This window comes from Hypoxylon trugodes (genome assembly GCF_022578975.1).
Source record: "Hypoxylon trugodes strain CBS 135444 unplaced genomic scaffold F4822scaffold_8, whole genome shotgun sequence".
In the NCBI taxonomy this organism is placed as follows: domain Eukaryota; kingdom Fungi; phylum Ascomycota; class Sordariomycetes; order Xylariales; family Hypoxylaceae; genus Hypoxylon; species Hypoxylon trugodes.
Genome location: NW_026250023.1, coordinates 533,140 through 558,945, shown reverse-complemented (window position 1 = coordinate 558,945; position 25,806 = coordinate 533,140). Strand labels below are relative to the sequence as shown.

Here is a 25,806-nt window from a genome sequence, read left to right as displayed (position 1 = left end):
TATGAATTATCAGAATCTTTTATATATTTCATTATTTTTTTATAACTTTTTAATTATTAATTTAAGACTATTCTTACAAATATAATAAAAAGATTTTAAACCTTTTTGACAAATAAAACTTACCTGATTACTTAACCTATTATTAATACTATTATCCTTAAATTAAAATACCTAGATTAATTAATTTAACAACAACTATACCTCTTTAAGACATAAATTTGTCACATTTCCCTTAATATTAATTTCTTTTTAAATTATTTAATCTCTATAAAAATAATTATAATCCTTACCTATTAATTAAAAATCTTTTTCTTTTATTTATCTTCCTCTATTCTAACCTTAATCTTTTTTAAAATTTATAAATATATTTTAAAAGATATTATCTTATTAATAAATTAAAATATTTCTTCTTTAGATAATAAATCCTTATTTTAAAAATTTTTCTTATTTAATTCCTTTTTATTTTTTAAATTAAGATTTATTAATTCATTTTATATTTAATTATAATATCCTTTAAATAATAAATTTTAAAAGATGTAAAGATTTTTTATTTTATTTTTAAAGATCAATAAAATAAGAGAAAATTTAATTAATAATAATAATAATAAAATATTTTATAAATAATTTATATCATTTTTTAATTTAATATTAATATTAATTAAAATATGATTAAAATATGATAAACTTATGTTTTAAAAAGGTATAATCATTATTAAATTAATTAATTTAAAGTATCTTAATTTAAAAATAATAATATTAATAATAGATTAAATAATTAAATAAATTCTATTTATTAAAAAAACTTAAAATCCTTTTATTATATTTAAAAAAAATAATTAGATATATAAGGAATGTTTATAATTATATAATAATTCTTTTTTCCTTTTTTTAAAATTTATTATTATTATAATCTAATTAATTTAATTAATCTTATCAAATCAATTAGATCAATAAGATCATATAAATCACACATATTATAATTCTTTTATGATTTAGCCATGATTAGTTTAGAGAATATCCACTTCAATCCTGATAGATTTCCTTGGTTTATGATAAATAATTATAATATTAAACTTTATTTAAATCCTTTTTAATTTTTTTATCATTATTAATTATATTAAGGTTTTAAATCTTAATTAATTCCTTCTTTTCCTAATTCTTTATTACTTTAAAATCTTTTTTTTATTATATTTTTTATATAATTTATTATTATAAAAAATTATTTTAATAAATATTTATTATTCTTTTCTTAATAAATTTTTTTATAAAAAAATAAATAAAACTTTATATATATAAATTAATAAATTTATTAACCTATATTTTTTTTAAAAAAAAATCATTATTATTTTTTTCTTAATTAAAACTTTTTATCTTTTTTTTAATCCTTATTATTTTCATTATTATTATTATTTAATAATCTAAAAAATATTAAAGATTAAAAAAAATTAATTATTAAAAGATTCTTTTAAACACTTTTTTTTTTTAATTTTTTTTAATTCTAATTCTTTTTTAATTTTTTTAATTTATTTATAAATAATAATAATCTTTATTTACCAATCAAAAAAAAACCTTTTTTTTCTCCTTAATTATCTTCTTTTATCTTAACCTTAATAATCTCTTTTCAACTCTTTAATTTTAGAATTTGTAAATATATTTTAAAAGATATCATTTTATTAATAAATTAAAATATTTTCTTTATAAATAATAAACCTTAAATAATATAAATAAATATAAATATTTCAAATAATAATAAATTAAGCTATTATAAATTATCTAAAACTTCATTTTAAAATTCCTCTTTATTTAACTTTTCTTTATTTTCTAAATTAAGGTTTATTAATTTATTCTATATTTAATTATAACATCTTTTAAATAATAATTTTTAAAAATTATAAAAAATTTCTGTTTTATTTTTAAAAATTAATAAACTAAGAAAAGATTTAATTAATAATAATAATGGAATATTTTATAAATGATTTATATCATTTCTTAATTTAATATTAATATTAATTAAAAAATTATTAAAATATAATAAACTTATATCTCAAAAAGATATAATTATTATTATATTAATTAATCCAGAATATCTTAATTTAAAGATAATAATATTAATAATAAATCAGATAATTAAATAAATTTTATTTATTAAAAAAGCTTAAAATCTTTTTATTATACTTAAAAGAATAATTTTAAATTAATAATTAAAAAAATTATAAAAAAATAACTAAATATATAAGAAATATTTATAATTATATAATTAATCTTTTTTCTTTTTTTTAATATTTAAAATTATCATAATTTAGTTTAATTTAATTTATTTATTCTTTATAAATAAATTTATTAAATTTAAATAGATCATATATATCTTATAATTTAGTTATGATTTAATTAATCTAATTAATTTTTAATTATATAATTAGATCCATTAAATTTATAAATTATATATATATATTATGATTCTTTTATTACCAATCTATTATATCCCATTTCTTCCAGGCTCCTAAGATGATTGTCCTTTACTGGTTTATAACATGTTTATATAAATTATTAAGAATTTCTTATATATTTAATTATTTTTTTTAAAATTATTTAATTCATTATTAATATTATTACTTTTAAATTAAGATATTTTAAATTAATTAATTTAATAATGATTATACTTCCTTCGAAGTATAAGTTCGTTACATATAAAAATATTTAATTTGTAACATATATAAATATCCTTTTTTTTTAAGATTATTATAATATATTAAATTTTAATTATGATAATCCTATGCCTTAAAAAGGTATAATTGTTATTAAATTAATTAATCCGGGGTATCTTAATTTAAAAGTAATAATATTAATAATAAATTAAATAATTAAATATATTTTATTTATTAAAAAAGCTTAAAATCTTTTTATTATATTTAAAAAAATAACTTTAAATTAATAATTAAAGAGCTTCCTTAAAAAAGTGATTAAATATATAAGAAGTATTTATAATTATACAATTATTCTTTTTTTTCAACATTTAAAATTATCGTAATTTAATTAATTTACTATTAAAAACCTCATTTAAAAATGGGTTTAAAAAAACAACATAATAACCTAAGAAATCTCAGGCAATATCCTTTCATAAATTCAAGGCAAAAATGAAGGCCATATAATATCCCTCATAAACTCGGGCAAAAAAATGTAAACATTTAAAATTTTAAACTGCTTCCTTTAATACACTTACGTCAATTAAACTTGTAAGACTTTCTCGTGGAAGTGGTTGTCGTCTCCCGTTTGACGCTACAAACTTGTCTTCGTCTACCAGAACATCTAACATATCTGATGGAACCTGTACATGCCACCTATGAACAGGCCACACCGCTTCCAACAAGGTGCTATTCGTCTTAACGGCCTCTGCCGCCCGGGCAACTACTTTCTTGGGGTCACTCTGGAAAACATCTTCCGCTTGTTTCAAGGCCTTCAAAAACTGGACTATCTCTTCCCTTTTCTCAGGGTCTTCGAGCTTCTCGGATGTCGTAGCAAGGTTATAGATTTCTCGATACACTGTTTGATTGTTTCCAAACATAATTGCATCGGATCCTAGGGCTTCGGCTCCTAGTTGGACCGACGGCTCCCACATCCCAATGGCGTCAATAGTTCCATTCTTCAGCATCGCGGGAAATGTGTTGGCAGCGCACGGCTCCTGCAGACATGCAAGGCCATTTACAATCGTATAGTCCGTTGTTTGTAGGCCAACCGTAGCAAGGTATGTTCGGACGAAATACTCGGAAGAAGTAGTCTTCAGAGCCCCTATTCTTTTCCCTTTCAAATCCTCCAAGGTGTCAATTCCAGACTTCTTGTTCGCGACGATCCTATAGTAGACCTCTGCGACTGTGCTAATGCTCCGAAGGTTTTTATGGGAACCAAATTGTAGGAGCAGCTGGGTCTCGGAGTTTGATCCGAGGTCAACAGTTGGGTCGCTGAATAGGCTTGCGATGCCACCGTTCACGATATTGACTTCTCCTTTGAAATAGTCTTCTTTGGCAACTAGCTCAGGGGTCCATTCGAGTACCCCGAGAGCGCTGGCTATCTTCAGTGAGCAAACTTGGGTTACTGCAAGTAGCACAGAAAGGACGAGGAAGATAGCAGATAGCACCATTGTGGCGGCTTTGGACGCAATTTTTAGCATCCAAGTCTGATCTTGCTCATTACAGGAGAAGATAAAGCTGCTTCACCTCGCTTTTGTACTCCGCTGGGAAACAAGGGGCTAGAAAATAACTCCCAATGGGTATAAGTAAACCATATAATTACTTTATATGTGCCAGGATGTTAGAGTTTTGCCGGCATGACATCCATGATACCTTTAGAATCAATGGTAATCTCTTATGTAAAATCCAATGTCAATCATGCGGGGCCTCACTTGCGAGCTCACGGTAGAAATCGGCATTGATGAGTACCTAGGGATATTAACTACTTAAGTTGATGAGATACCCGGATATTAATCTTTACGTTTAGAAACCACGTAAAAGATGCCTCTGGCTTACAGGGTTGATGGCGCCTTAATACTTGTCCATCTCGACTACTTCCTTAAAAAGGTCTACGAAATAACCTGCCACCATCTTACCATAGGGAGTTACCACTCACCCTTACGAATAAATGTAGTCTGATAAAGCCCTTTGTGGAATAGCTTGGGGCGATGAGCCGAGTATTGAGTTATCGATGAGGTTTCCTATTAGATCATAGGATAGTTCATTAGACGACCTGGAGGAATGATAAGGTACAGTATAGATTAAAAATACATGTCATGACAAGTAGAAAACCATGATGCTTCGTTAACATTACCATGGACTTCTAAGGCACGGAACCTGTGTAAGCACGAATTATAAACTTTTAGTTATTTCTATTATTGTTTCAACTTGATATGGATCGTGTACTCAACCAGGGGCTTTAGGTGAGCTTGGCCTTGTGCCAGGCTCCTCGACAGTATCTACAATATCGAAGATGGAGTCATGGGTTCATCGTCAACCGAACCCAGACAAGGACTCGAAGCGTTGGAATGACTCTTGTCCAACAAAGGGGCGTTGGCGTAACCATCACTTTCGTAATCCTCGTATATTTTTACCTCGAGGTTACGAGAGTGTCTAGAGTATAACTCTAGGATCATTGTGCCAGAGAATATAATTTGTCTCATTGAAACGTCCGTGGGACTATGGATCCCTGGGTACCTGGCTTGGAAATCCGCGCTCACCCATAAATTGGCCATAGCCATAAGAAATCGTACAGTACAGACCGTTAGATTATCTGGGTCCTGAAGGATATATAGGTTTATCTTTTCATCTGGATCTTCCGAGTCATTGAGTTCCTGCATCAAGTCGAGGATCTGCGAGAAGCCCGGTGTAATTGGTTCGTTGTAAGTAGACATTGCCTTGAAGTAGATCATTCTGAAAGCAAGGGTGACCTCCGTGCAGCCTAGAAAATCCATCGTTAGACCCATGTTGTAAATACGTAGTTCACAAGCAAGCAGTTCGATTGTAGGGGTGTAGTATTGAAATGGACAGTCCGCTTTATGGTTGTAGTTGGGACCATGGTCATAAAAGTCCTCCCTATCTTCAAGAGTGATCATCTGGTCGCCGACGTTCGTTGAATTTCTGACAGGAAGTCCTGTTATTTGTGCTTCCAACATGTTCTTGCCGGTCATATCGAGGAACGACCTGAAAGTTGGAACTGGAATATGTACGATAGGGCAAGACATCTTGATATATCTAGCTGATAATGTGGCTATCACTTGAGATCGATGTATATGGATATACCGGGTATTATGTAGTATATGAAATACCCCGAGGAGCGGCGAGTTCACGTAGGTATTTATGCACAGGGTGAGGCACCTAGTATTCATCCTTAAGTATAGGCATAAACGAAGCCCACCAGGGCAGGAAACAATGAAATAAGGATGTAGAGAATAATCGTCTTGTTCGTCGGGGGGTGCTTTATTTTAAATGCCCTTTCTTGTGGTTGGGTTTGAAAGGAGATGACATATAGCAGCAGAAGCTGCTACAAAGGGGATCTAATAGACAAGCGGGCTAGGAAACAGGAAATACTGGGAAACAATCCACATCCTGATTTAGTGTGCTCAGTTGCTATGTGTTTTTTTTTTTTCCTTTTTACATCATGGTGCGAATTTCGAGGTCAACCCTTCTGCCTAGTATCATTGATCTCGTCCACTCTGCGAGTAACTATCTCTATATCCAATGGACAGGATATTAACTATAGGTTGGATCTTCGTCATGTCCAGTTAACTGCTAATATATCTTACTACTCGAGTATCAAGAAATAAGAATTATACTATGGGTGACATATACACGAATAAATAAAATTATGTGCCTAATAAACTATATAATGTACTGCTTCTATCTTAATATTAACATTGATTATAATTTGAAACTGATTTATCAATACTTCATTCACCCCCCACCCCTTAACCTAGGATCACAGCATGTTTTTCAAGTGGTGTCAGTATAGTCTTACTCAAATGTAGCATACTGTGACAGATATTAAATAATCCTCTACTCAAAAAGGGGTATAATTGCTACAAGTCTTAAGATACACATAGAGTACCAAATATCTATCTTATTGTTAAATAGTAATATTACTTAGCATCAAATCTCATCGCGCCTATAGACTTATATTGGTACCGATCCTCCATATAGACAGTCGTTTTCATTGCCATGTAGAAGACCAAGTAAAAGATAGGGATGTACGCCGAGGAAACGATGCACACTAGGGTTGAAACAATCATGATCCCGCTTGTTCAAGATATTTATTTGATGCTGCCCACAAGGGACACGCGGGATAACCGCTGTACTATACACTTTAGCAATGACTTCAAGCCTCCACCTTGGTAGACTGATTACTGGTCCTTACACCAACTAACCCAAAAGCATCTTCCGGGGGTCTTCAATGTATTCCTTAACCTTAACCAAAAATTGGACAGCTTCCCTACCGTCGAGAAGACGATGGTCGTAAGTTAGAGCAAGGTACATCATGGGTCGTATCTCGATCTTGCCATTTACAGCTACGGGTCTCTCTTTGATAGCATGGAGACCTAATACGGCGCTCTGGGGGAGGTTGATAATAGGGGTACCCATGAGAGAGCCAAAGACGCCTCCGTTGCTGATGGTGAATGTACCACCAGCCATGTCCTCGATGGTAAGCTTGCCGTCTCGAGCCTTCTTGCCCATGTCCGCGATGGCCTTCTCAATACCAACTAGGTCCATGGATTCAGCATTGCGCACAACGGGAGTGACAAGACCCTTCTCGGTCGCAACGGCCACACTGATGTCGACGTAGTCCCGGTATACGATTGTATCCCCGCCATTTTCGCCCTCAATCGAAGCGTTGACGGCGGGAAGATCTCTCATGGCCAGAACGCTGGCGCGCGAGAACGCACTCATAAAACCCAACTTGACACCTGTCTTCTTCAGAACCTCGTCTTTGTATAACTTGCGAAACTCCATGAGGGACGACATATCGACTTCGTTGAATGTTGTTAACGATGCAGCAGTGTTCTGAGATTGCTTTAGGCGCTCGGCAATTCGTAGGCGCATGCGGTTCATCTTGACACGTCGCTCCTCTCGGCTTCCCAAGACGGGACCAGAGGTTGACGAGGTGTCCTTCGCAGGTTGAGTTTGTTTAGGAGATGCCTCTTTCTTGGGTTCTGGTGGTGGATGGGGCCTAGACTGCTCTGGCTTAGGCTCAGGTTTCGACTCGGGCTTTGGTGGTTCTGGCTTGTTCTCTTCTTCCGCGGGCGCAGGGCGCGATTCAGTGGAAGCCTCCTCCTTTTTGCTTGGCTCTTCTTTGGATGCCTCAGATTTTTCGCCACCTTCGGGTGCTGCACCTGTTTCCATCTTCGCAATTTCTTGGTCTACAACAACGACGTCTTCCTCGTTGGCAATCAACTCTTTTAATACACCGGCCTCGGGGGCGTTTACAGCAACATCGATCTATGGACACGGTCGTTAGAAATACGAGTTAACGGCAAGGCCGAGAGCCTCTTTTCGTCTTTTCTCCTTAAGAGAATAATAATAAATAAAAAAAGCATAGAACTTTTGGTTACCTTGTCCGTCTCAATTGTCGCGATCTCTTCGTCCTGCTCAACATAGTCACCGACTTTCTTGTTCCATTGTCTCAAAGTACCTTCAGTGATAGATTCGGCCATTTGAGGGACTTTGACAGAAATGTGGGCATAGGTGCGAACTTGGGCCATTAGCAATGGGAGGGGGAGGTTTCCTCGTAATGGCTGCTGTTGGATGGGCCGGCGCAAAACCCGCGTCGCGGTGAGAAGTCGTCTTGACATCATTGTGAAGGTTGATATGTAGCTCTTGCGGGAAATTGGGCGCCGGCAAGAATCGGCAGAAGATCTTTTATGACGAGGATGCGAGGGCGCGAGAGTATGAAATAAGAACGACGGGAACTTGAAATCTACGTCAAATGAGGTTTTGAAGAAGAAGAAAGGGGTATTATTAGCTGCCAAAGCCTGCAATGGCAAGAAATAGATGATGTGTTATTAGCAGCAGTTAATATTTCTCGCTTCTGTATTTTGGAGATGAAAGTAGAAAGGTCCCAGAAAAATTTCAGAAACGTTCCGCTTCAAAAGCGTCCCATGTTTCCGGCAGAGCTTGTGGGTTCTTTTTTAGAACGTCGGCCGCTGCCTCTCCCTCTGTAAAAAAAAACACCTTAGGCACTTGCACGAAGCACCTGTGCTGCTTGTCCAAGTAATTTTTTGGCGTCGGAAATGAAACCACCGATTACAGGGCAGCTGGCCTTGTCAGGAGGTACTCATTTTGTAGTTACAGAGAGCTACCCTGTCTGTACCTACAGGTTTCTATGTACCGATATGCGACTTGGAAGTATCTTGTGGTTGTACTTACCGTCATAAACCGAGGTTAATGTACCCGTCTCTTTCCATTCCCTGCTCGAAGTGCTTGCTCCAATGTCAACTAACAGGGAAATTGGATAGGTGATGTAAGTACCCAAGTACATGGATACTTGTTACTTTATGCTTGCATCCATGGATGTGGATAACGGGATAAATAAGCCCCAGGCTCCGATGCAAAGTGGATCTGTGGAGCCTACCTTGCCTTGGGGCAATTGACGAGTTCCAATTGACGGCTTGCGATTTCCAACGCTTCATAATACCAACGAGCAAGATTTAATTTCGCCCAGCTGCGACAAGAAAAACCACGCCTTAATACCACGACCCCAAACTCCCTAACCATCATAGCGAACAAGAAATAGCTTTAGGGCTGGCGGAATCCTCGGCCGCAGCTTGCTGGTGAACCTGGGCTTTGTACATCGCGACCGACACACGCAAGATCGAGTAAAAGACCTCACCATGTCGAACCGACAAGCCGCGCTGTAAGCCCAATTGGATTCGCTTCAAATGTCGGAAACCTTAGAGCTAACCCAGCTGAAATATATAGGTCCCTCTACCGACGCTCGTTAAAGCTAGCTCTCGATTGGGCTGTTCATCGAAGCTTATGGCGCGGCCAAGCTCTCTACATACGCTCCCTCTTCGAAGCAAACCGAAATATTACAGATACTAAAAAACAAAGAGTAACCAGTGGCCTTTATTGCTATGTATACAATATTGGAATCAATATCTAATAGATGATATCGTACAGGCCTTGCTCAATGAAACAGAGAAATTGCTAGAAACTTGGAAGCACCCCGATCCATATTGTCATCCCACAGCTCCAGGAGGTACAGTGATGCTCATAATAATTTTGTTGCATGCTAAATTATACTAATATTTGGTATAGGATCTAAATACGAGAGAAATCTGCCGGTACACGTTACTGATCGTGAGTTTTATAATATACGAATTTTGGCTTGTTCGCAGTTGCGCTAATATAAATTCTAGCTCCGCCGAATCTTAAATTCTGATTCTGAGATACGTTGGGGGGAATGGGTGATGCCGATCTGTACATAGAAATCCTTACCTGTAGATGTCGGGCGAAGACAGGAAGATTCCAATAATATCATGCATATCTGACATCGCAACTGTGACGGAGCAATGCTGTTTGCAATTCAGCTGTCAGGCGTTAATTAAAGATATCGTTCCAGACATACGCACAAAAGCCTCATTCTCAGTACGTTTTTAACCAACCAATTGTTCAGGGTCAAATCACATAAAATGCCGAATTAATAAAATATTGTTCAGAAAGTATTCTCATTCGTGTCCATTACGCAATGGATTAATGCCAGTAAATGTACAACCCTAACGCGTAAAGCAAACCGTGCCCAGCCGTGACCCCGTGGTTCATGAAACGTCCCAAACGACCAACCAGAAAACAGAAAATTACCCCATTTACAACTCTTGGCTGGCGTTCTTGCCAGGCTTGCCGGTCTTCTTGGGGAGCAGGTCTAAAAGACACGTTAGATGACGATGATGAGACTATGTGATGTCAACTTACTCTGGTGAATGTTGGGTAAGACACCACCCTGGGCGATGGTGACGTGGCCGAGCAGCTTGTTCAACTCCTCGTCGTTTCGGATGGCGAGTTGTAGATGGCGGGGGATGATACGAGTCTTCTTGTTGTCACGGGCAGCGTTACCAGCCAACTCGAGAATCTCGGCGGCGAGGTACTCTAGGACAGCGGCGAGGTAGACGGGGGCACCTGATAATAGCGCGTTAGAATGTTGAATAATTTAGAAAGCGACGGCGACTTACCAGCACCAACACGCTGAGCATAGTTGCCCTTGCGGAGAAGTCGGTGAACACGACCGACAGGGAAAGCCAAACCGGCCTTGGAAGATCGGCTGAAGAATAATTAGTAAATAGACTATGTATTGAAGAGTGCTGGGTATTGTTGATATGATAAAGACGCGTCGCACTAGGCATAGCAGAAAATGCAAAAGTTGCGCAATGTGGATGAGGATGGTATGACTTACGATTGCGCGTTCTTGGAACCGCTGGCCTTGCCGCCGGACTTGCCGCCTCCAGTCATCTTGATGGTTGGTTTGAGTGGTTAAAAAACTGGGTGGTTTTTTGGTGTGGATTGAGATGTTACGAAGAACGTGAGAATGCGTCAAGATGAATGCTTTGTTGTGAATGATGGAGTTGATACGAGAAGATGTAAATGGGAGGAAGAGGTTGAATGGTAGTGGGGGAGGAGCTGTTTAAGTATTGTCGGGTCGCGTCCTGAAATCAGAATCACAGATCACCAAAAAAAAACGGGTGGATTGTGCGCCTAGTCCGCATTAGGCTGGATTTCGGGGGAGCTGCGGGTTCGGCAAAAAAATAATAACAGCAGCAGGCGCCGTATCACTGTATGCAAGGAATAAATCTATGGGAAAGCACAGGCCCCCATTAAGCCTATCTAGGGACCTTTTAGCAGGCCCTACCTACTGTATTCACCGTATTCACCTGTATTACCCCTACATAAAAACAAAAACAATATTTCAATCTGGTCTATGCATCCAATCATAATTACAATGGATTAATGATAAAATATTATTTGATTTGCCAGTTGCGACTTAAGGCTAACTACAGCATCTGCAACCACCTTAAAGGTTCCCTACCCACTACCTAAGGCAGGTACCTACATAATGTAAACGTACCCGCTTCCTCGATTTCAACTTTTTGATTCTACTTTCCGCTCATTTGCACAGTACACAATCAGTTTAGGGTGGTTACGACGCAGCACCTTTGATTTCAATTAAAATCAATCAAAATCACAACCAACGTATCCGACCACGGATACAATTTTGGTACCTAATCTCTAAAGTCTTTATCACTGCTTGTGATTTTGTTCCTTAACCTTTATTGTCACTTGGTTTGATTAGATCAGGCCGTTTGTGTACTATGGTTTGATTTTGAGCATGGTATTCTACAGATTTAGGTTTGGGCGATCTAGTATGAAGGTAAATCCAGACGTTATGATTTCCAGTTTACGAAAATAAGGTTCTAAGCTTGCTCAAATACATTACGGGCATAGGATATTTACAACATGAAATATCTGGACGGCTTAATATAGTATTTTTTTTTAATATGTATTATTTAGCTATAATATCTAGGTAGACATAAAAATTCGAAAATTTCTTCATTCTAAATGTCTAGTTCTTTGTAGACCCATCGGGAACCGTGTAGATACGGAGTTGCCCGGTATTCCATGAGTCCGGCAGCTGTAAACATCGGGAGCCCGATCTTACGCAAAGTGGCTACGAGATTATCGGAGATCGGGACATGATGATAGCTTCATAACTAGTTCTACGGATGTACGGGGTTGCTCAAGACTGCATACGGTGCCGACATTCGTCGGTACCAAGCGCCACGCATGGCCACTGATCTGACAGGTAGTGCGTAATAAATATGCGGACTGATAGATACCCGCACGGAGTTGTGTGGGGACCAGTTGCGGGTGATGATGATGAACGATAGGCATTCAAAATGATAAGCTAGTTACCTAGGGAGGTAAGGGTAGGGATAAGGGAGTAGAGTGGACTGTGGATCCTTAAAAATGACAGATTCCGAATAATTTAAATTATTTGATTGGCCGAAGCTTGCTTTGATTTTGCGAACCTTTCCCTTTTTGTCATTTTGTTTTGGTACATTTGATTTTGGGCTAGGTAGCTGTGTACTGTAATTCCTTAGGGGGTTATGCACTGCTGCTTTAAAGGTCTGTGCATTAAAACGCGTAACAGTTTCTACCGCGTTTACTGGTGTTTGGCGCTGGAAGGCGGGGGTGTGGGTAGCTTATCTTGGGTTAGTACGTACCGTTTTTTCCCAGGGTTGTTACCCATCCTTTTTTATTTTTTCAACGTGCAACCTGCGCAGCAAGATCAATCAGTCGAACCTTACGAGGATCAAATCAGTAATCACGCTAGTGCCCAGGTCCATTACTTTTAAAAGGACCTGCCACCCGCCATCTTTCTGCATCAAACATCTTCGACTTCTCTCTCCATCTCTCATCCCCAAACCTCTACCAACACCAAATCATTCGGAAATTTTTCCATTTTTACATCACCAACATTTCATACATTCAACTCCGATTTATATCGACTCAATTCAATCAATATGCCTCCCAAAGCTGCTGACAAGAAGCCCGCCGCCTCCAAGGCTCCCGCGACTGCTCAAAAGGCACCGGAGAAGAAGGACGCTGGCAAGAAGACCGCTGCCACTGGCGAGAAGAAGAAGCGTACCAAGGCGCGCAAGGAGACATACTCTTCCTATATCTACAAGGGTAAGCTGAATACCAATTTTTGGAAGATCGACGCGACACGTTCGAAGCATAGACGCGCCGCGGCATTATTTCCCGCTTCCAGTTCCACATTGAAGCTAACGTGTGCTCTAGTCCTCAAGCAAGTTCACCCCGACACCGGCATCTCCAACCGTGCTATGTCCATCCTGAACTCTTTCGTCAACGGTATGCTATTCCTACTGTGTCGTCACATGTTTAGATCTCTAATATTCTTTCATTTAGACATTTTCGAGCGTGTCGCGACCGAGGCCTCCAAGCTCGCTGCCTACAACAAGAAGTCCACCATCTCTTCCCGAGAGATCCAGACCTCAGTCCGTCTAATCCTACCCGGTGAGCTGGCTAAGCACGCCGTATCTGAGGGCACCAAGGCCGTCACCAAGTACTCGTCATCCACAAAATAAGTGCTCGGTTTTCTGCGTCTGGTTTCTCTTTGGGCATGGGGCTTTTTCGTGCTTTGGCATCATGACGAGGCTTGGCCAAGGCTTGGGATGCAAGCCCCCGAATATGGGAGTCTCATAATGCGTTACGGATGGTTTGCTTTTTAAGGGGGTTAATGTTTTTCACACAACGGTCCCGGGGTTTGCGGTTGTACAATACACTTTCCCGATAGGGCTTCGGAATGAATCTGCATATGAACAAACAAGCTTAATCTTTTAACACATCGTGATCATGACTGGTGCTCTTGGGCTTGCAATTTATTGACCACTCTAGGACTTATAATATTCTGGTAGCACTCATTTGAGATAACGGGTTATATAGTCATGCGCTATTGCCTAAGGATGTTTTTGGAACTGTCGTTTTGATTTCACAGGATATCCGTGATGTCAATATTGCGACGGGATGTTCCGATTTGGGACTACGAGATGTGAACTTTTACATTACAACGGAATGACCGCTGTCAATGCGCCTATTATTTTTGTTCGATTTCTGAAAATATAAGAAAGATTCTGTGGCAAATCGTAGAATTCGCTAAGTTGAGTTATTATAAGCCCGGTTTTGCCTATTTGTAGACTCGGGACAGCCTGTATAATTGGTTATGAATCCGTAACCACTTAGCTCGTAATAATAAAGTTTGTTAGAGAAGGGGGCTTCACGCATCGCCAAGTCCAGCTTTTGTCTTCTTCACCACATGTGTGATGGGTACCATGATACCTTTATTCTCTCCACTTCCCAGAGCCATACCCTTTGACCATCCCATTTTCTCCAGCATTGCTCTACCCTTATTCTCGACACCTATCTCCGCGGCATTCTGACCAACCACATCGCCGTCGCGATAAGTAACGGTGCCCTTGATTCGCGACTTGCCATTTCGGGCTTCAGCTCGCTTGAGGATTCGAGCTTCACTCACTACTTTCTCATCAACATCGACGCGTGGAAACCATGTTTGTCTAATGCGGTCAAAAGTATTATCAAAAGTAACTTTGTCGAATGGGAGAGTGGCTTTTGAGCGGTAGAGAACTGGATATCTATCCCGACCTTTTCCTGCTGACTGTGATTTGATCCTGAGCTTGTTCGCCACGGTGTGGATGGTTTTACGAGCACCCTTCTCAAGCGGGGGTAGAATCAGTCTATAAGACGTCAGTATGCTTCCACCTTGTTAAACGGCAATTGGCGGTGACTCACTGCTCTCGAGAACTAAGAAGAAAGGCCTCAAGCTCGTTGGCAAGGTCGTCCAGAGACATGCCCCCTCGGTATTTGAGTCGGAGGTCATCAGGATCCACGTGTTTGCCTAACAACCCCTGTGACCGTAATTCTTCTCGGGCCTTCTTCCTGTCCGCTTTCTTAAGGCGGTCTTTCTGCCAAGTTGATTTCATGGCCTCCTCAAGTTCCGACTCCGACACGTTTAAGGCTGGCGGCCCCCTCTTAAAATTGTTTAAACTAGGCCGATGCCAATCCATAAGATCCAAGTCATCGAATGCATCCGCCATCTGGGCTGCACTTGGATACTGGCCTTTTTTCTGGACGATCTTAGCCTTCTTTGAATCGCCTTTCCTTTTGCGACGCGGCGCAGCTTGTGTAGCTGTCACCCACTCGTCATCGGATGCTTCCCCGTCGAAAAGTACGACATCCGCGCTGCCGAGACCCAACTCCTCTTGTTTAGCAAGCATGCGAGCAATGCGCTCGTCCTCTACCTCAAGACGACGTTGCCGATTCTCGGGGTCAGCTTCATCTTCTGAACTGCGGTCCGCGCCATCTTCACTAGAGACATCGTCGGGAATTGCGTCGCTATCGGTACCACCAATATCTCTTAATATGTTGAAAGAGTAAGACCCCATTTCTGAGTATTCGGCCGCCCCATCACTATTGTCATCGCTACCTTCCTCCCAATCCTTGATATTGGCCATATAATCTGCAATAACCGCAGCATCTTCGTCTGATGTGATGTCCTGGTTGAATTTGCGCCCTTTTCCAGGCCCTCGGGGTTTAGATTGCAGGGGAACGTAGTCATTTTTATCGATGACGTTCTTCTGTTGGGTTGTACTTCGGTGGAGAGTCTCTTCGACAGCTTGTAACTGGATATCTAATTCGCGGAGTTCTAGCGAGTTGACATCGTTATTCTCTTTTGGGGGGTTAGCGGACACAGGACTTCGGCGGTTACGGTCCCTTCCTTTGAACAGTATAACTTCATCACTAGAGTCACCGTCGTGATCAGACTTAACATCCAAAGTGCGATCGGATTTCACGTGTGCTGATTTGTCAGAGATATCTTGTGCTAGTTCTGGGGCTGCACTAGTATTTTGGGATACCGCGGCAGCGCCTGTATTCTCTTGTGCTTGGTTGGTAATAGTCAACTGAACATTCAAGTCGTTTAGGGGGTTCATAACGCCAGCGCTGATGAAAGTAACGGGCTTGTATCTCAATTTGGCGTCAGGGCCGAATGCTCCACGGCGTTTAAATGCCGTGTTCCTAGCTTCATCGGCGAGTGTGTAGCCTAGTAAACAAATTAGAAATCAATGAGTGCAAATATGTAATGTTGTAAGTATAGATATACCATGGCCTCGAACGAAGGCTTGAGCAGATATTGGTGAATTGTTGCCACCGTATTCTCCCGAGGGATTTTCGAATAAGGCGCCTTTGCGACGGGTAAACCGCTGGCCCTTGAATCGAGAGCCAGGGCCGCCCTTCTTATTCTTCGCCATATCGATGCCAATGGCTTTGATTACGAAGACTCGATAAGAAGAAGCAGGATAATTAAGTGATGGAAATGATACGGTCAGGTTAGGATGAGAAGATGAGTAACTATCTGATGACGATAATGTGGACCTAAAAGCGTTGTTTAGAACCTAATGGCTGGTTCTCACATGTACAAACAAATTTGGTTTCTTTGGTGTCGCTAATTTGTATTCAGATTTTGAAAGTTAGAAAGAACTTTTCCGCTTATCCATTCCGTTGAAATTTGGCTCTTCATGTTCTATCGCAACTTCTATAAAAAACTTAGATTTTCGATGCTCTTACCTTTAGTTACATAGGTGGCCGGGCTGTGCATACCTAGGTACGTAAAACGACCTAGATACGTAGTATGTACACGACCCATCAAAATGTTAGTACCTGTTTTGAGTTTAGTACGAATTTGGGGTATGTACTTCCGAGCTTGTAGGTACTTAGTTGGTCTTCGTACCTACCTCACCTACCTATGAATAGGCGTTTATCGATAACAATACCACCCCATGAGCTCGTCACAAGGCACCCATTCTTATCCATTTAATCATCCATAGAGCCATCATCAACCTCTCTAATTCTCTGCCCCTCCCCCCGCTTGTCCGCTAACTAGCCTGCTTGAAGAGGCCACTAACATCCGCTACGCAATACAACACTGAAGCTTAGGTACAAACTAGGGGGGAGTTTGCCGGCTGACTGATTGATTGATTGATTGACTGGCTGGCTGACTGACTGACTTGGCGAGGTCTACAACTTCCCAACCTCGAAGAACTAAGTAGCAGTGCCAACTTCCACGCTTCGAATTCCGAATTCCACCCATGAGGCCTTCTGTTCTTTGCTGAGCTGCCTATTTCATACCTTCAACCTTTAACTTCATGTTTCGAGTAGTATACGGTCAGGCCTTATCTCCCAAAGTCCTTTAATCTAATTCAGCTCGGTCTATTCTACGTCTATGCTCGCCCACTCTCCATCGAACAGTCATACCAGGCCGCCGCCACCCACGTACCTAGGTACCTATAGGTAGTTTCCAGTTACCATTGAACTTTCCCTACTTATCATTCGCTTCCGTCGCAACGGGCAACTGGTAGCACTTAGCCTTCCCATGATAGATATCTAATCTACTTGATTCGTTATACTATTTTTTTTATAACTTTGTTATCCATTCTTCTTTATTAGTGTTTGTCTAGGTTCGTTTCATTCTTCGTTGCAGCGACGTAAAGCTCTATTCTTATTTGGGGGTGTTTCGGTCAACATTCCTAGGGTCTTAGAAGCTACCTACCTACCTACCATACCAAACTTTTAATCCACGACACCGTCGATTCTCCCCTCAACATGGACACCACGGTAGACATCGGTAGACGTATCGTGCAAATGTTCTGGGATCCCGAACCAACCAACGACATTGTCCGCGACCGACCCGTCTGGTGCCTCGGTTCTTCTTATAAACTCAACAATAGCACCCCGAGCCCCAAGCAAGACCCTTCTCCAGCTTCTGAACCACCGGCCAAAGACTCGATTCAAGCCCCGGCAAGATTACCTGCAACCCCACCCGATTCTACCTCGAGCAGCTTCGACTCGTCCCTAGCATACGACGAAGCACCTCTCGATGGAGGTTGGCCTCCCGCTTTTCTCGACGATTTCGAATCTAGAATATGGATGACATATCGGTCAGAATTCGAGCCTATAGCCAAGTCGGAAGATCCTAAAGCACTCTCCGCCCTGTCCTTTTCTATGCGCCTCAAGACCCAGTTAAGTGACCAGCCTGGATTTGCTTCGGATAGCGGATGGGGATGTATGATTAGATCTGGCCAGAGCTTGTTAGCCAATGCCATGCTTGTGCACCGTCTCGGTCGAGGTATGCGAATCTAATAGAGAGCAAGCTAGCTCCATTGCACGTCATTGCTAAATTTTTTTGTAGGGTGGCGGAGAAGTACACCAGACCAGGAAGAAAAGAGGCTTCTTTCACTGTTCGCCGATGATCCACGAGCACCATATTCAATACATAATTTCGTACGCCATGGCGCCTCTGCATGCGGGAAATATCCTGGTGAATGGTTTGGCCCCTCAGCGACAGCAAGATGCATTCAGTAAGTAGATACGCGTGGTTCACCAATATTGGGTGTAAGGCTAACTAATGATCACTTTAGAGCCTTGACCAACGCGACGGAGCCAACATTACGCGTCTACTCAACGGGCGATGGTCCTGATGTCTACGAAGACAACTTCATGAAGATCGCTAAACCTGAAGGCACAACTTTCCATCCGACCGTGATTTTAGTTGGGACGCGACTTGGCATTGACAAAATTACACCGGTATATTGGGAAGCCTTGACAGCATCCTTGCAGATGCCACAGTCAATCGGCATTGCTGGGTAAGTTTTCCTGTACTGCGCGATTGTCCGTGTTGCGCAACCCGGTTCTAATCGAGAAATACAGCGGACGTCCATCCTCATCGCATTATTTTATTGGAGTTCAAGGTCTTCATTTCTTCTACCTTGACCCACACTATACACGACCCGTTTTGCCATATCACGAAGATCCCGACGAGTATACGCAAGAAGAAATTGATACTTGCCATACGCGAAAGCTACGGCGGCTACACATCAAGGAGATGGATCCCAGCATGCTCATCGGCTTTCTAATTCGTGACGAGGAGGATTGGAGGGATTGGCGAAGAAGCGTCAAACACGTCCAGGGCAAAGCCATCATTCACGTGTCAGATTACGACCCAACTGCGCAAATGCAAGAATCGGGAGGGCCTATTGACGAAGTTGAAACCCTGAGCGATGAAGATGACGACACAGCCCAGGAAGAATGAACGGGCACTGGGCGCAACGTGTTGTTAGTTTGGTGCGCCAGGGAAATACCACTAGGTAATAGTCAGGCGTGAAACGTAAAGCATGAAGGACCTTGGACGATCATTGGCAATGTAAATATCATGAGCACCTACTACAGGAATAGGCAAGCAAAACTGGCTAGCCGAGGACTTGACCAGTTCATGGTTATTTGCTTTGGGAGGCGTTATGAATTGGAAATGGAGACGATCAGGTAACGCTTCCACTATCCCGAGGTTATTAAATGGTAGAATAAGTTGGATCTGAGCTGAGGAGTTACCTGGGTGCCTTTATGGGATTGTTCGACAGTATCAAGATAACACCGGATGGTCTGGCTATAAGCATCTACCGCTTTTTTTTATTAGGCTTAGAAGCTGCAACGACTTTTGTAGCCGCATGACCTGTATTTTTCAAGTGCTTGAAGAGCTGCGTCCTTGACTCGAATATGGTATTGCAAGCCGTGCACTTCGGCTGTTATGAATATCAGCGGGAGTCGCCAACGTGATGATTAGCTAGGTAAATCTACGTGGTCGCTTACAGAATCATCCTCCAGCTCCGAAGCAGCTAGGCGAGCGGCCTTTTTCTCTCTCTTGGCCTTGGCCTTGCCCATTTTCTTCATGGGTTCTTGGCTCGTAAGGGGTATATCATCGACGGAAGCAATGTGATTATCGGGGAGGTCTTCATCGTTGACTTGCAGAGAGTTCGAGGTTTCTTGCCGCCCAGGCACAAGCCGGGCTTCTACAGCATCCCTCGAAGCGTATTCATCGTCTTCGTCTTCATCCTCACTGTCGGAATTAACGGCTGTGGTCTTCGAGCTTGTGGATTCAATATGGGGTTTAGATACATCATCGGCGTCGTTAGAATTGGCTGTGCGAGTAGCATCGAGCGTGTCGTTCCCGGTGGCGATTGACTCATCATCCTTGTGGTGATTATCTATCTCCTGTTCCTCTGGGGTTGATCCCGACGAGGCACGCCCATTTAGATCAAAGTTTCTGTTTTCCTTCTTCATCTGCTTTTGAAGCTGCTGGACGGCCTTCAAATGCTTTTTGCTCTTCTCGTGGGCTTCGTATTGCTTCTCACTTTTGAATGTTTTGTTGCACACTACACATTCTATTTGTTCAACCTCGGATTCTTCTTCCGTCTCGGAAAATTCTCCAAGGTGCAGTTCATCGCCCCGAGATTGCGCCCACTCGGGGACGGCGAATGGATCGTTCATTTTCTGTTGGTTTGCAGCCCTCGATCTCGCGGCTTGTGCTGCGGCTGAGTCGCGAAGGATCCTCTGTCTCTCGGCTTCGGATTGGGTATTGGGGACGTAACGGGGGTCGCGCTTACGAACGAAAGCAACTAAAGATCGAACCGCATCGTTGAATTCGCGTACAGCGTCTTCTCGGAATTTTTTATTCTCTTTTTCCATGAGCCGGCGTACCCTCCGATCGGGGGCGTCAGAAATTCGCCATTTATCTTTCCAGGCAAAGCTCAGCTTAGTAGAAAAATTGGCCCATTTGCTATAGAATGTCTTAGCAACTCTTTCGTCGTCCTTAGACGAACCAAAAGGAGGATATTCGTCGGAAGGCAATCCGTCCCATTCAGCCGCTGCATCTTCTGCTTGAGCTATCCTATCGAATGTGTCTTGCAGAATGGTAAAGAAACTAGTGGGGGAGTCGTCGAGGGGTACGGTCTTATTAAATCTACCAATTAACTTATAGATTTCGTCGGCGGTAGTCAGGCGAACATTATGATATTCAGGAGTCGCATCGGTATCGGCCGGGTCGCTACCACGTAGTATAGCGTCGCGGTGAGAGTCGTACCAGGCTCGCTCCTGGGGGTCAGAGAGGACTTCGTAGGCAGATTGAACTTCAGCAAATTTCTGTGTGGCGTTTTCCACGTCACCATAGTTACGATCCGGGTGTAACTCTAGAGCTTTCTTTCTGTACGCCTTCTTGATTCTAAGAATGGAGCGAGAGGTTAGGTTGAAAGCTCATATGTTCACAGGTAATTTTTAGCTACTTACTCGTCATCAGTGGCTTGATGATCGAGGCCTAATAACTCATAGTAATCTGTTTTCTTGGGTGAATTTTCGCTCGATGTAGGGCTCTTAGTGGACGACTGCTGGGCGCCCATCGCGACAAAATCCGGGGAGCCTCTATCAAAGGTCGATAGAGACAAAAAATGGCTTTCAGAAACAAGTCTAGGCCAATACTTTAAGGGTAACTAAATGTGGATGGATTTACTAAGTACCTATCTTTGTGCCCCGCAGTATCGGGTCGCATTTCTGTTAAGCTACCCTTAAATTCGTTAGCTCAAAGTTACAACTTATTGTAGGTACATATGTACCCAGGTATACCAATTCATCAATACACAGAGCAAAGCCACCAATCATTTGGTCACGTTGGTATTTGCAATATGACTCACATTATGTACTCAATCAATACGAACATACAATCAATTGAGCCACTCATTTCTTATTAAACTGTTCAACTATCTTATAAAAGTAATATATTTAATATATAACATACGCATATATCTACATTCTAAATGCAACTGTCCTAATATAATGGTAAATTTTCAAAATCCAGATAAAATAAGCTCGCTTTACTTGAATAAGCTTAGAGTGGCAACTGGTCGCGTGGTCGCGCAGGGGCGAAGTGCTTAGATCTGCTAAGGCTGCAGAGGGGATGTTGCACAGGACGAATCACGCAACTTCGTTTGCCTGTGCTACGTAGTAGGTTCGCCCCGGTCGCCCATTCCGTCACCTCCTCTACCTACGACCTACTAAAAAGGTACCATCAAGAACCATGGATGGTACGTACATACAATGGATCCTACTTACTTACATTTGTTAGCGTTAAAACTTATTTCTAGATAATCTGGAAATGTTTGCCTCGGCGGTTACTAGTAAAACGCTTCTCTCCTCCTCTTCTTCTGTCTAATTTATTATACCCATAGACCTTGGTCTATATACACCTATAATAGCTAATAAGATTACTTAATCTCACTTATACTGATTTTAATACCATATTCCTTACTTTGGTATAACCTGACCCTGAGTAATTAAATTAAATCCCCTTTTTCTTCTTGAGTTAGCAATTGTTTTAGCAGGCATAAATCATAGTCACTTAGTGGCATTGAGGATAAAACCGAATTACTCGATTGCTACCTCACAGTTCCTCTCATAACCCGTAACGATTCCCATGAAGTTCGCTCAAGAATTTAGGAAGTCTTTACAACATGAAGGTGGAGTATTATCCGTCCACTCTCCGGGTTCCCCCTTACTCACCGGCGTTATTTTCCTAGGCTTCCCCCCAAAATGGGTCGACTCAGCTGTCCCGTACGGTCAGCTCAAGAAATGCATCAAGAAGGTCACCAATGAGCTCCAAGAACTTGGTCTAGACAAAGACACATTAGCTCAATTAACCGCCAAACAAAAAGATCCATCCGCCGTGGCCTTCCACTATCATCTAGATGGCAAAGCTGCCGATTCCAAGCACTTTCGCCCTAGGTTAACCTTCTTCATCCATCTTAAGGATGGCGTGGCTATAGATGCAAAACTAACACCATCTACGCGGGACTTCTTGAAAAAAATCGCTTCGGAGGCAAAAGGAACACAGGACACGTTTGCGAATGAATCTGACCACGCTAAGCCTGTTTCTGAGCCTTGTAACTCTGCTCATACCGCCTCGACTGAAGAAGAGCTTTTGTCGGTCCGGCAGGTCGAAGTACCCTTAGTCTTCGATGGGGAATTTTTCGATATTTTGCAGACCGATGTCTCGAACCTAGACGCCCTGCAAGAAGAGGAACAGAGCAAGTTGGGGAAGGAGATTACGCGGTTAGGTCAAGAGATTGATCAGGCCACAAAACCTTCAAAGGGCCGTAAAGCAAGAGGAGACCTAGAAACCTGGCGCAACATTTTTGAACTTTACTTAGACGCCCGCATATTCTTCTCCACAAGAGAAAACGATCATGGTGCGAGGACAAGTACCCAGGCTGTTGAGCAACTCCGATGGTTCCAAGACCAAGTGCTGTCGAGAAAATTAATTCACGGCCTCAAGCTGGAAAATAGCCGGAAAGCCTATACCAGGTTTCTCAACATGAACGCTTTACTCCTACAGATACTCAAATTCCAAGAGATCAACAATTTAGCAGTGACAAAGATACTAAAAAGTCTGTTACCCGAACTACCATCCCGACTCTGCCCCTTTTCTGCGTTCCTTCTTTACCCATATGTACTAACAATCTGGACAGAATTCGACAAGAGGACTTCGTTAGGCGTATCTCGAGAGTTTCCTGTTACTATTCGATCTAATCGCCTTTTAGCGGGGAGCGTAGCCAAGGATTTATGCGCCCAAATGTCCAATGACCTTATATCCGTTGTCCCGCAACTGGACGATTATCTTTGTCCCATCTGCTTCGTTGTTGCGTACTGGCCGGTGCGGTTAGAATGCCAGCATGTATTCTGCAGTCGGTGCCTGGTCAAGATGTCACGAAAAGGGGAGAGGTTCTGTCCACTTTGCCGCGCAGACGTGATCATGAGAGCTGGCATTGAAAACTTTGATACTGACCGCGCTGCGTTTCTTCGCGAATACTTCCCGAAGGAAGTTAAGGAGAAGATACGGGCCAACGAACGTGAACGGAATACGGAAATATTCGGGCCTTACTCGGATTCATCGTGTTCCGTAATGTGACAATCGTACAATAAATTTACAGGACATACGCATCTCATTAAGGAACAGGCCAATAAGGTATCCTACATACGGCGGCAGACCGACCATTGAGGTTGTCCTCTAACTACTGGGAGTCGCCTTTGGGTTTGGTGTCCGGTAAACACGTTTGCCTTATTATCGATCTCAGCCCAACTTCAGGTGGATCCCAGACGATATCTCTGAGACTCGTCCTTTGTTTGAAGGGTATCTCCCATCCGAAAGTCCCATCAACATCTGGGAGCCTGATGCACTCATTGTTCTTGATTATGAGCATGCCTAGTAAGGATTGACCTTGGGTTACGTCGCCATCTACCGCACTTAGACCTATGGCCCTTCTGGCTAGCCAGCTTACGCACCCGTACAACGTCATTGTGTCAATTTCTGCTGCAGCTTGATATATACCTACACCCCATGACGCTAACTGTAAGGGGTCACCGGACCCAAAAGGCGTGAAGGCATTCCCGACATTGTTTACTCCGATGCAAGCGGACAGTCCAAGATCTTTAATCATGGAAAGAACCTGCAGAGTTCCACGCGGTCGGGCGTGCGTCCCGCTTGCTGTTGACGTTGGCCGGCCCATCATAAACATGTCGCTGGTTGGTAGGCCAACGAAATACATTGGAAGCTTACTATCAATGATAGTCTTGGAAAGCCTCTGGAGTTCCGGGTCGGAGAGGACTGTAAGTTGTGTACAGTGCCCAACGACTATGGTCCTTGAACCGCCGGCAAGTTCGAGCCATCTATGCTTCTGTAGCAGTTCAACAACCGACAATACTAGCGGTTGGCTAGAATGAGAAGGCAGGGTCAAGTTGTAATCTAAATGGAAATCGAGGTGCAAACCGTACTGGATGGCGGTGGTGACAGCCCATTCGATATTCTGGAGAGATGCTTCTTGTGACTCCTCGACGTAGGGGGTAGTACCCAAAACTTGGACGGAAGGGACGTGCTCTCTCAAAAGCGATGTGAGAACAGATCGATTGGTCTCCCCGTAAGTGGTGGAGAAGAGAGGATCTTGGGCGAATGCGCAAATCTGTACCTCTAATAGGTGGGAGAAGTCGGATTTAAGCCGAATCGCTGTGGTCAGCGGCAACGCTCCAGTGACATGGTCCACTTCTACAAAAGCGCGGAGAGATGTCACACCTTGCTTATAACTTGTCGCTAAGAGCTGGGAGCCTCGAAGGTAGAGATCCTCTTCGGTATAGCGCTCTTTAGCCTTGGAAGTATTCAAAAGGGCCTCATTGAAAGATCCAGTCTCAGGTACGAGATCTGCATATAATGCACTTCCACAAGTAAGGATGAAGGCTTTGTCGAGATGGATATGTGGATGACAGAGAGCCGGCAGCAGAAGTTGGGATGGTTCCTTAACCGTATGATCTGAGCGACGAAGTTGGTGGACTCTGCCGTCTTCGACGATGATATCCCATCGGGTTGGATCATTGGCCGATTTCTGGCACGGTAAGATTACATTATTCAATTGCATCGCAATTCAAACTATTCAGCGTAATGATACGTATTCCTAGTTATCAAATCGAGAATTGAACCAATCAAAACTTATCCTTGACTCGAAGTAGCCATATTTTAGAAATTAATTAACGATAGAAAGAGTAGTAAAATTGCATCAGAGCGTGGGATGAATCATATGTAAAGATGTAAAGATGCAAGGTGATGTAATCCCGTAATGTACTTATCAATATAGGTTATATTGAGCTTAGCTAACGTAATGCGTGGTAACACAAAGATGTATCCATGTGTATACGAAGAAAATACATACATGATATATGGGGTAAGTTAAGAGGTACATGCATGGCGAACCAATCATGTATAGTTAAAATTCAATTCATTTAGGTTAGTAACATTTTAAGTGTACGTCTCTGTAAG

The 25,806-nt window shown here is 41.6% G+C and overlaps 11 protein-coding genes across 11 annotated transcripts; 4 read left to right on the top strand and 7 right to left on the bottom strand.

Moving 5' to 3' along the window:
• Positions 1-3,102: 3,102 nt before the first annotated feature.
• F4822DRAFT_412696 (periplasmic binding protein-like II) lies at positions 3,103-4,332 on the bottom strand. Its single transcript, XM_051458974.1, has one exon. The coding sequence runs from the start codon at positions 4,163-4,165 to the stop codon at positions 3,194-3,196; it is 972 nt and encodes a 323-aa protein (XP_051311072.1). The 5' UTR covers positions 4,166-4,332; the 3' UTR covers positions 3,103-3,193.
• Positions 4,333-4,963: 631 nt separating this feature from the next.
• On the bottom strand, positions 4,964-5,728 carry F4822DRAFT_432143 (uncharacterized protein; the record flags this gene model as incomplete). The annotated part of the gene is made up of 1 exon (XM_051461594.1): positions 4,964-5,728. The coding sequence occupies one exon, from the start codon at positions 5,726-5,728 to the stop codon at positions 4,964-4,966; it is 765 nt and encodes a 254-aa protein (XP_051311071.1).
• A 713-nt stretch (positions 5,729-6,441) lies between these two features.
• Positions 6,442-8,650, bottom strand: F4822DRAFT_340609 (2-oxoacid dehydrogenase acyltransferase). Its single transcript, XM_051455794.1, has 2 exons — positions 8,090-8,650; positions 6,442-7,976 (listed from the first exon to the last, which is right to left on the bottom strand). Exons 1-2 carry the CDS (start codon positions 8,330-8,332, stop codon positions 6,903-6,905), a joined length of 1,317 nt encoding a protein of 438 aa, XP_051311070.1. The 5' UTR covers positions 8,333-8,650; the 3' UTR covers positions 6,442-6,902.
• A 437-nt stretch (positions 8,651-9,087) lies between these two features.
• On the top strand, positions 9,088-10,177 carry F4822DRAFT_412692 (uncharacterized protein). The gene is made up of 5 exons (XM_051458973.1): positions 9,088-9,390; positions 9,456-9,588; positions 9,657-9,735; positions 9,795-9,836; positions 9,896-10,177. The coding sequence occupies exons 1-5, from the start codon at positions 9,368-9,370 to the stop codon at positions 9,916-9,918; spliced, it is 300 nt and encodes a 99-aa protein (XP_051311069.1). The 5' UTR covers positions 9,088-9,367; the 3' UTR covers positions 9,919-10,177.
• On the bottom strand, positions 10,178-11,303 carry F4822DRAFT_412691 (histone H2A). The gene is made up of 4 exons (XM_051458972.1): positions 10,927-11,303; positions 10,706-10,794; positions 10,449-10,652; positions 10,178-10,398 (listed from the first exon to the last, which is right to left on the bottom strand). Exons 1-4 carry the CDS (start codon positions 10,980-10,982, stop codon positions 10,343-10,345), a joined length of 405 nt encoding a protein of 134 aa, XP_051311068.1. The 5' UTR covers positions 10,983-11,303; the 3' UTR covers positions 10,178-10,342.
• A 1,748-nt stretch (positions 11,304-13,051) lies between these two features.
• F4822DRAFT_432139 (histone H2B) lies at positions 13,052-13,636 on the top strand (the record flags this gene model as incomplete). Its single annotated transcript, XM_051461593.1, has 3 exons — positions 13,052-13,217; positions 13,329-13,400; positions 13,458-13,636. 3 exons carry the CDS (start codon positions 13,052-13,054, stop codon positions 13,634-13,636), a joined length of 417 nt encoding a protein of 138 aa, XP_051311067.1.
• A 311-nt stretch (positions 13,637-13,947) lies between these two features.
• F4822DRAFT_340559 (uncharacterized protein) lies at positions 13,948-16,517 on the bottom strand. Its single transcript, XM_051455793.1, has 3 exons — positions 16,228-16,517; positions 14,859-16,167; positions 13,948-14,803 (listed from the first exon to the last, which is right to left on the bottom strand). The coding sequence occupies exons 1-3, from the start codon at positions 16,373-16,375 to the stop codon at positions 14,326-14,328; spliced, it is 1,935 nt and encodes a 644-aa protein (XP_051311066.1). The 5' UTR covers positions 16,376-16,517; the 3' UTR covers positions 13,948-14,325.
• Positions 16,518-17,365: 848 nt separating this feature from the next.
• On the top strand, positions 17,366-19,474 carry F4822DRAFT_340495 (cysteine protease ATG4). Its single transcript, XM_051455792.1, has 4 exons — positions 17,366-18,249; positions 18,313-18,481; positions 18,542-18,766; positions 18,831-19,474. The coding sequence occupies exons 1-4, from the start codon at positions 17,727-17,729 to the stop codon at positions 19,210-19,212; spliced, it is 1,299 nt and encodes a 432-aa protein (XP_051311065.1). The 5' UTR covers positions 17,366-17,726; the 3' UTR covers positions 19,213-19,474.
• F4822DRAFT_412680 (DnaJ-domain-containing protein) lies at positions 18,830-21,440 on the bottom strand. The gene is made up of 5 exons (XM_051458971.1): positions 21,240-21,440; positions 19,767-21,174; positions 19,509-19,699; positions 19,345-19,454; positions 18,830-19,219 (listed from the first exon to the last, which is right to left on the bottom strand). Exons 1-3 carry the CDS (start codon positions 21,347-21,349, stop codon positions 19,574-19,576), a joined length of 1,644 nt encoding a protein of 547 aa, XP_051311064.1. The 5' UTR covers positions 21,350-21,440; the 3' UTR covers positions 18,830-19,219; positions 19,345-19,454; positions 19,509-19,573.
• A 710-nt stretch (positions 21,441-22,150) lies between these two features.
• Positions 22,151-23,962, top strand: F4822DRAFT_340460 (SPX domain-containing protein). Its single transcript, XM_051455791.1, has 3 exons — positions 22,151-22,462; positions 22,523-23,389; positions 23,471-23,962. Exons 1-3 carry the CDS (start codon positions 22,420-22,422, stop codon positions 23,908-23,910), a joined length of 1,350 nt encoding a protein of 449 aa, XP_051311063.1. The 5' UTR covers positions 22,151-22,419; the 3' UTR covers positions 23,911-23,962.
• A 51-nt stretch (positions 23,963-24,013) lies between these two features.
• Positions 24,014-25,733, bottom strand: F4822DRAFT_438153 (Metallo-dependent hydrolase; the record flags this gene model as incomplete). Its single annotated transcript, XM_051462485.1, has 2 exons — positions 24,014-25,375; positions 25,728-25,733. The coding sequence occupies 2 exons, from the start codon at positions 25,731-25,733 to the stop codon at positions 24,014-24,016; spliced, it is 1,368 nt and encodes a 455-aa protein (XP_051311062.1).
• Positions 25,734-25,806: the final 73 nt, after the last annotated feature.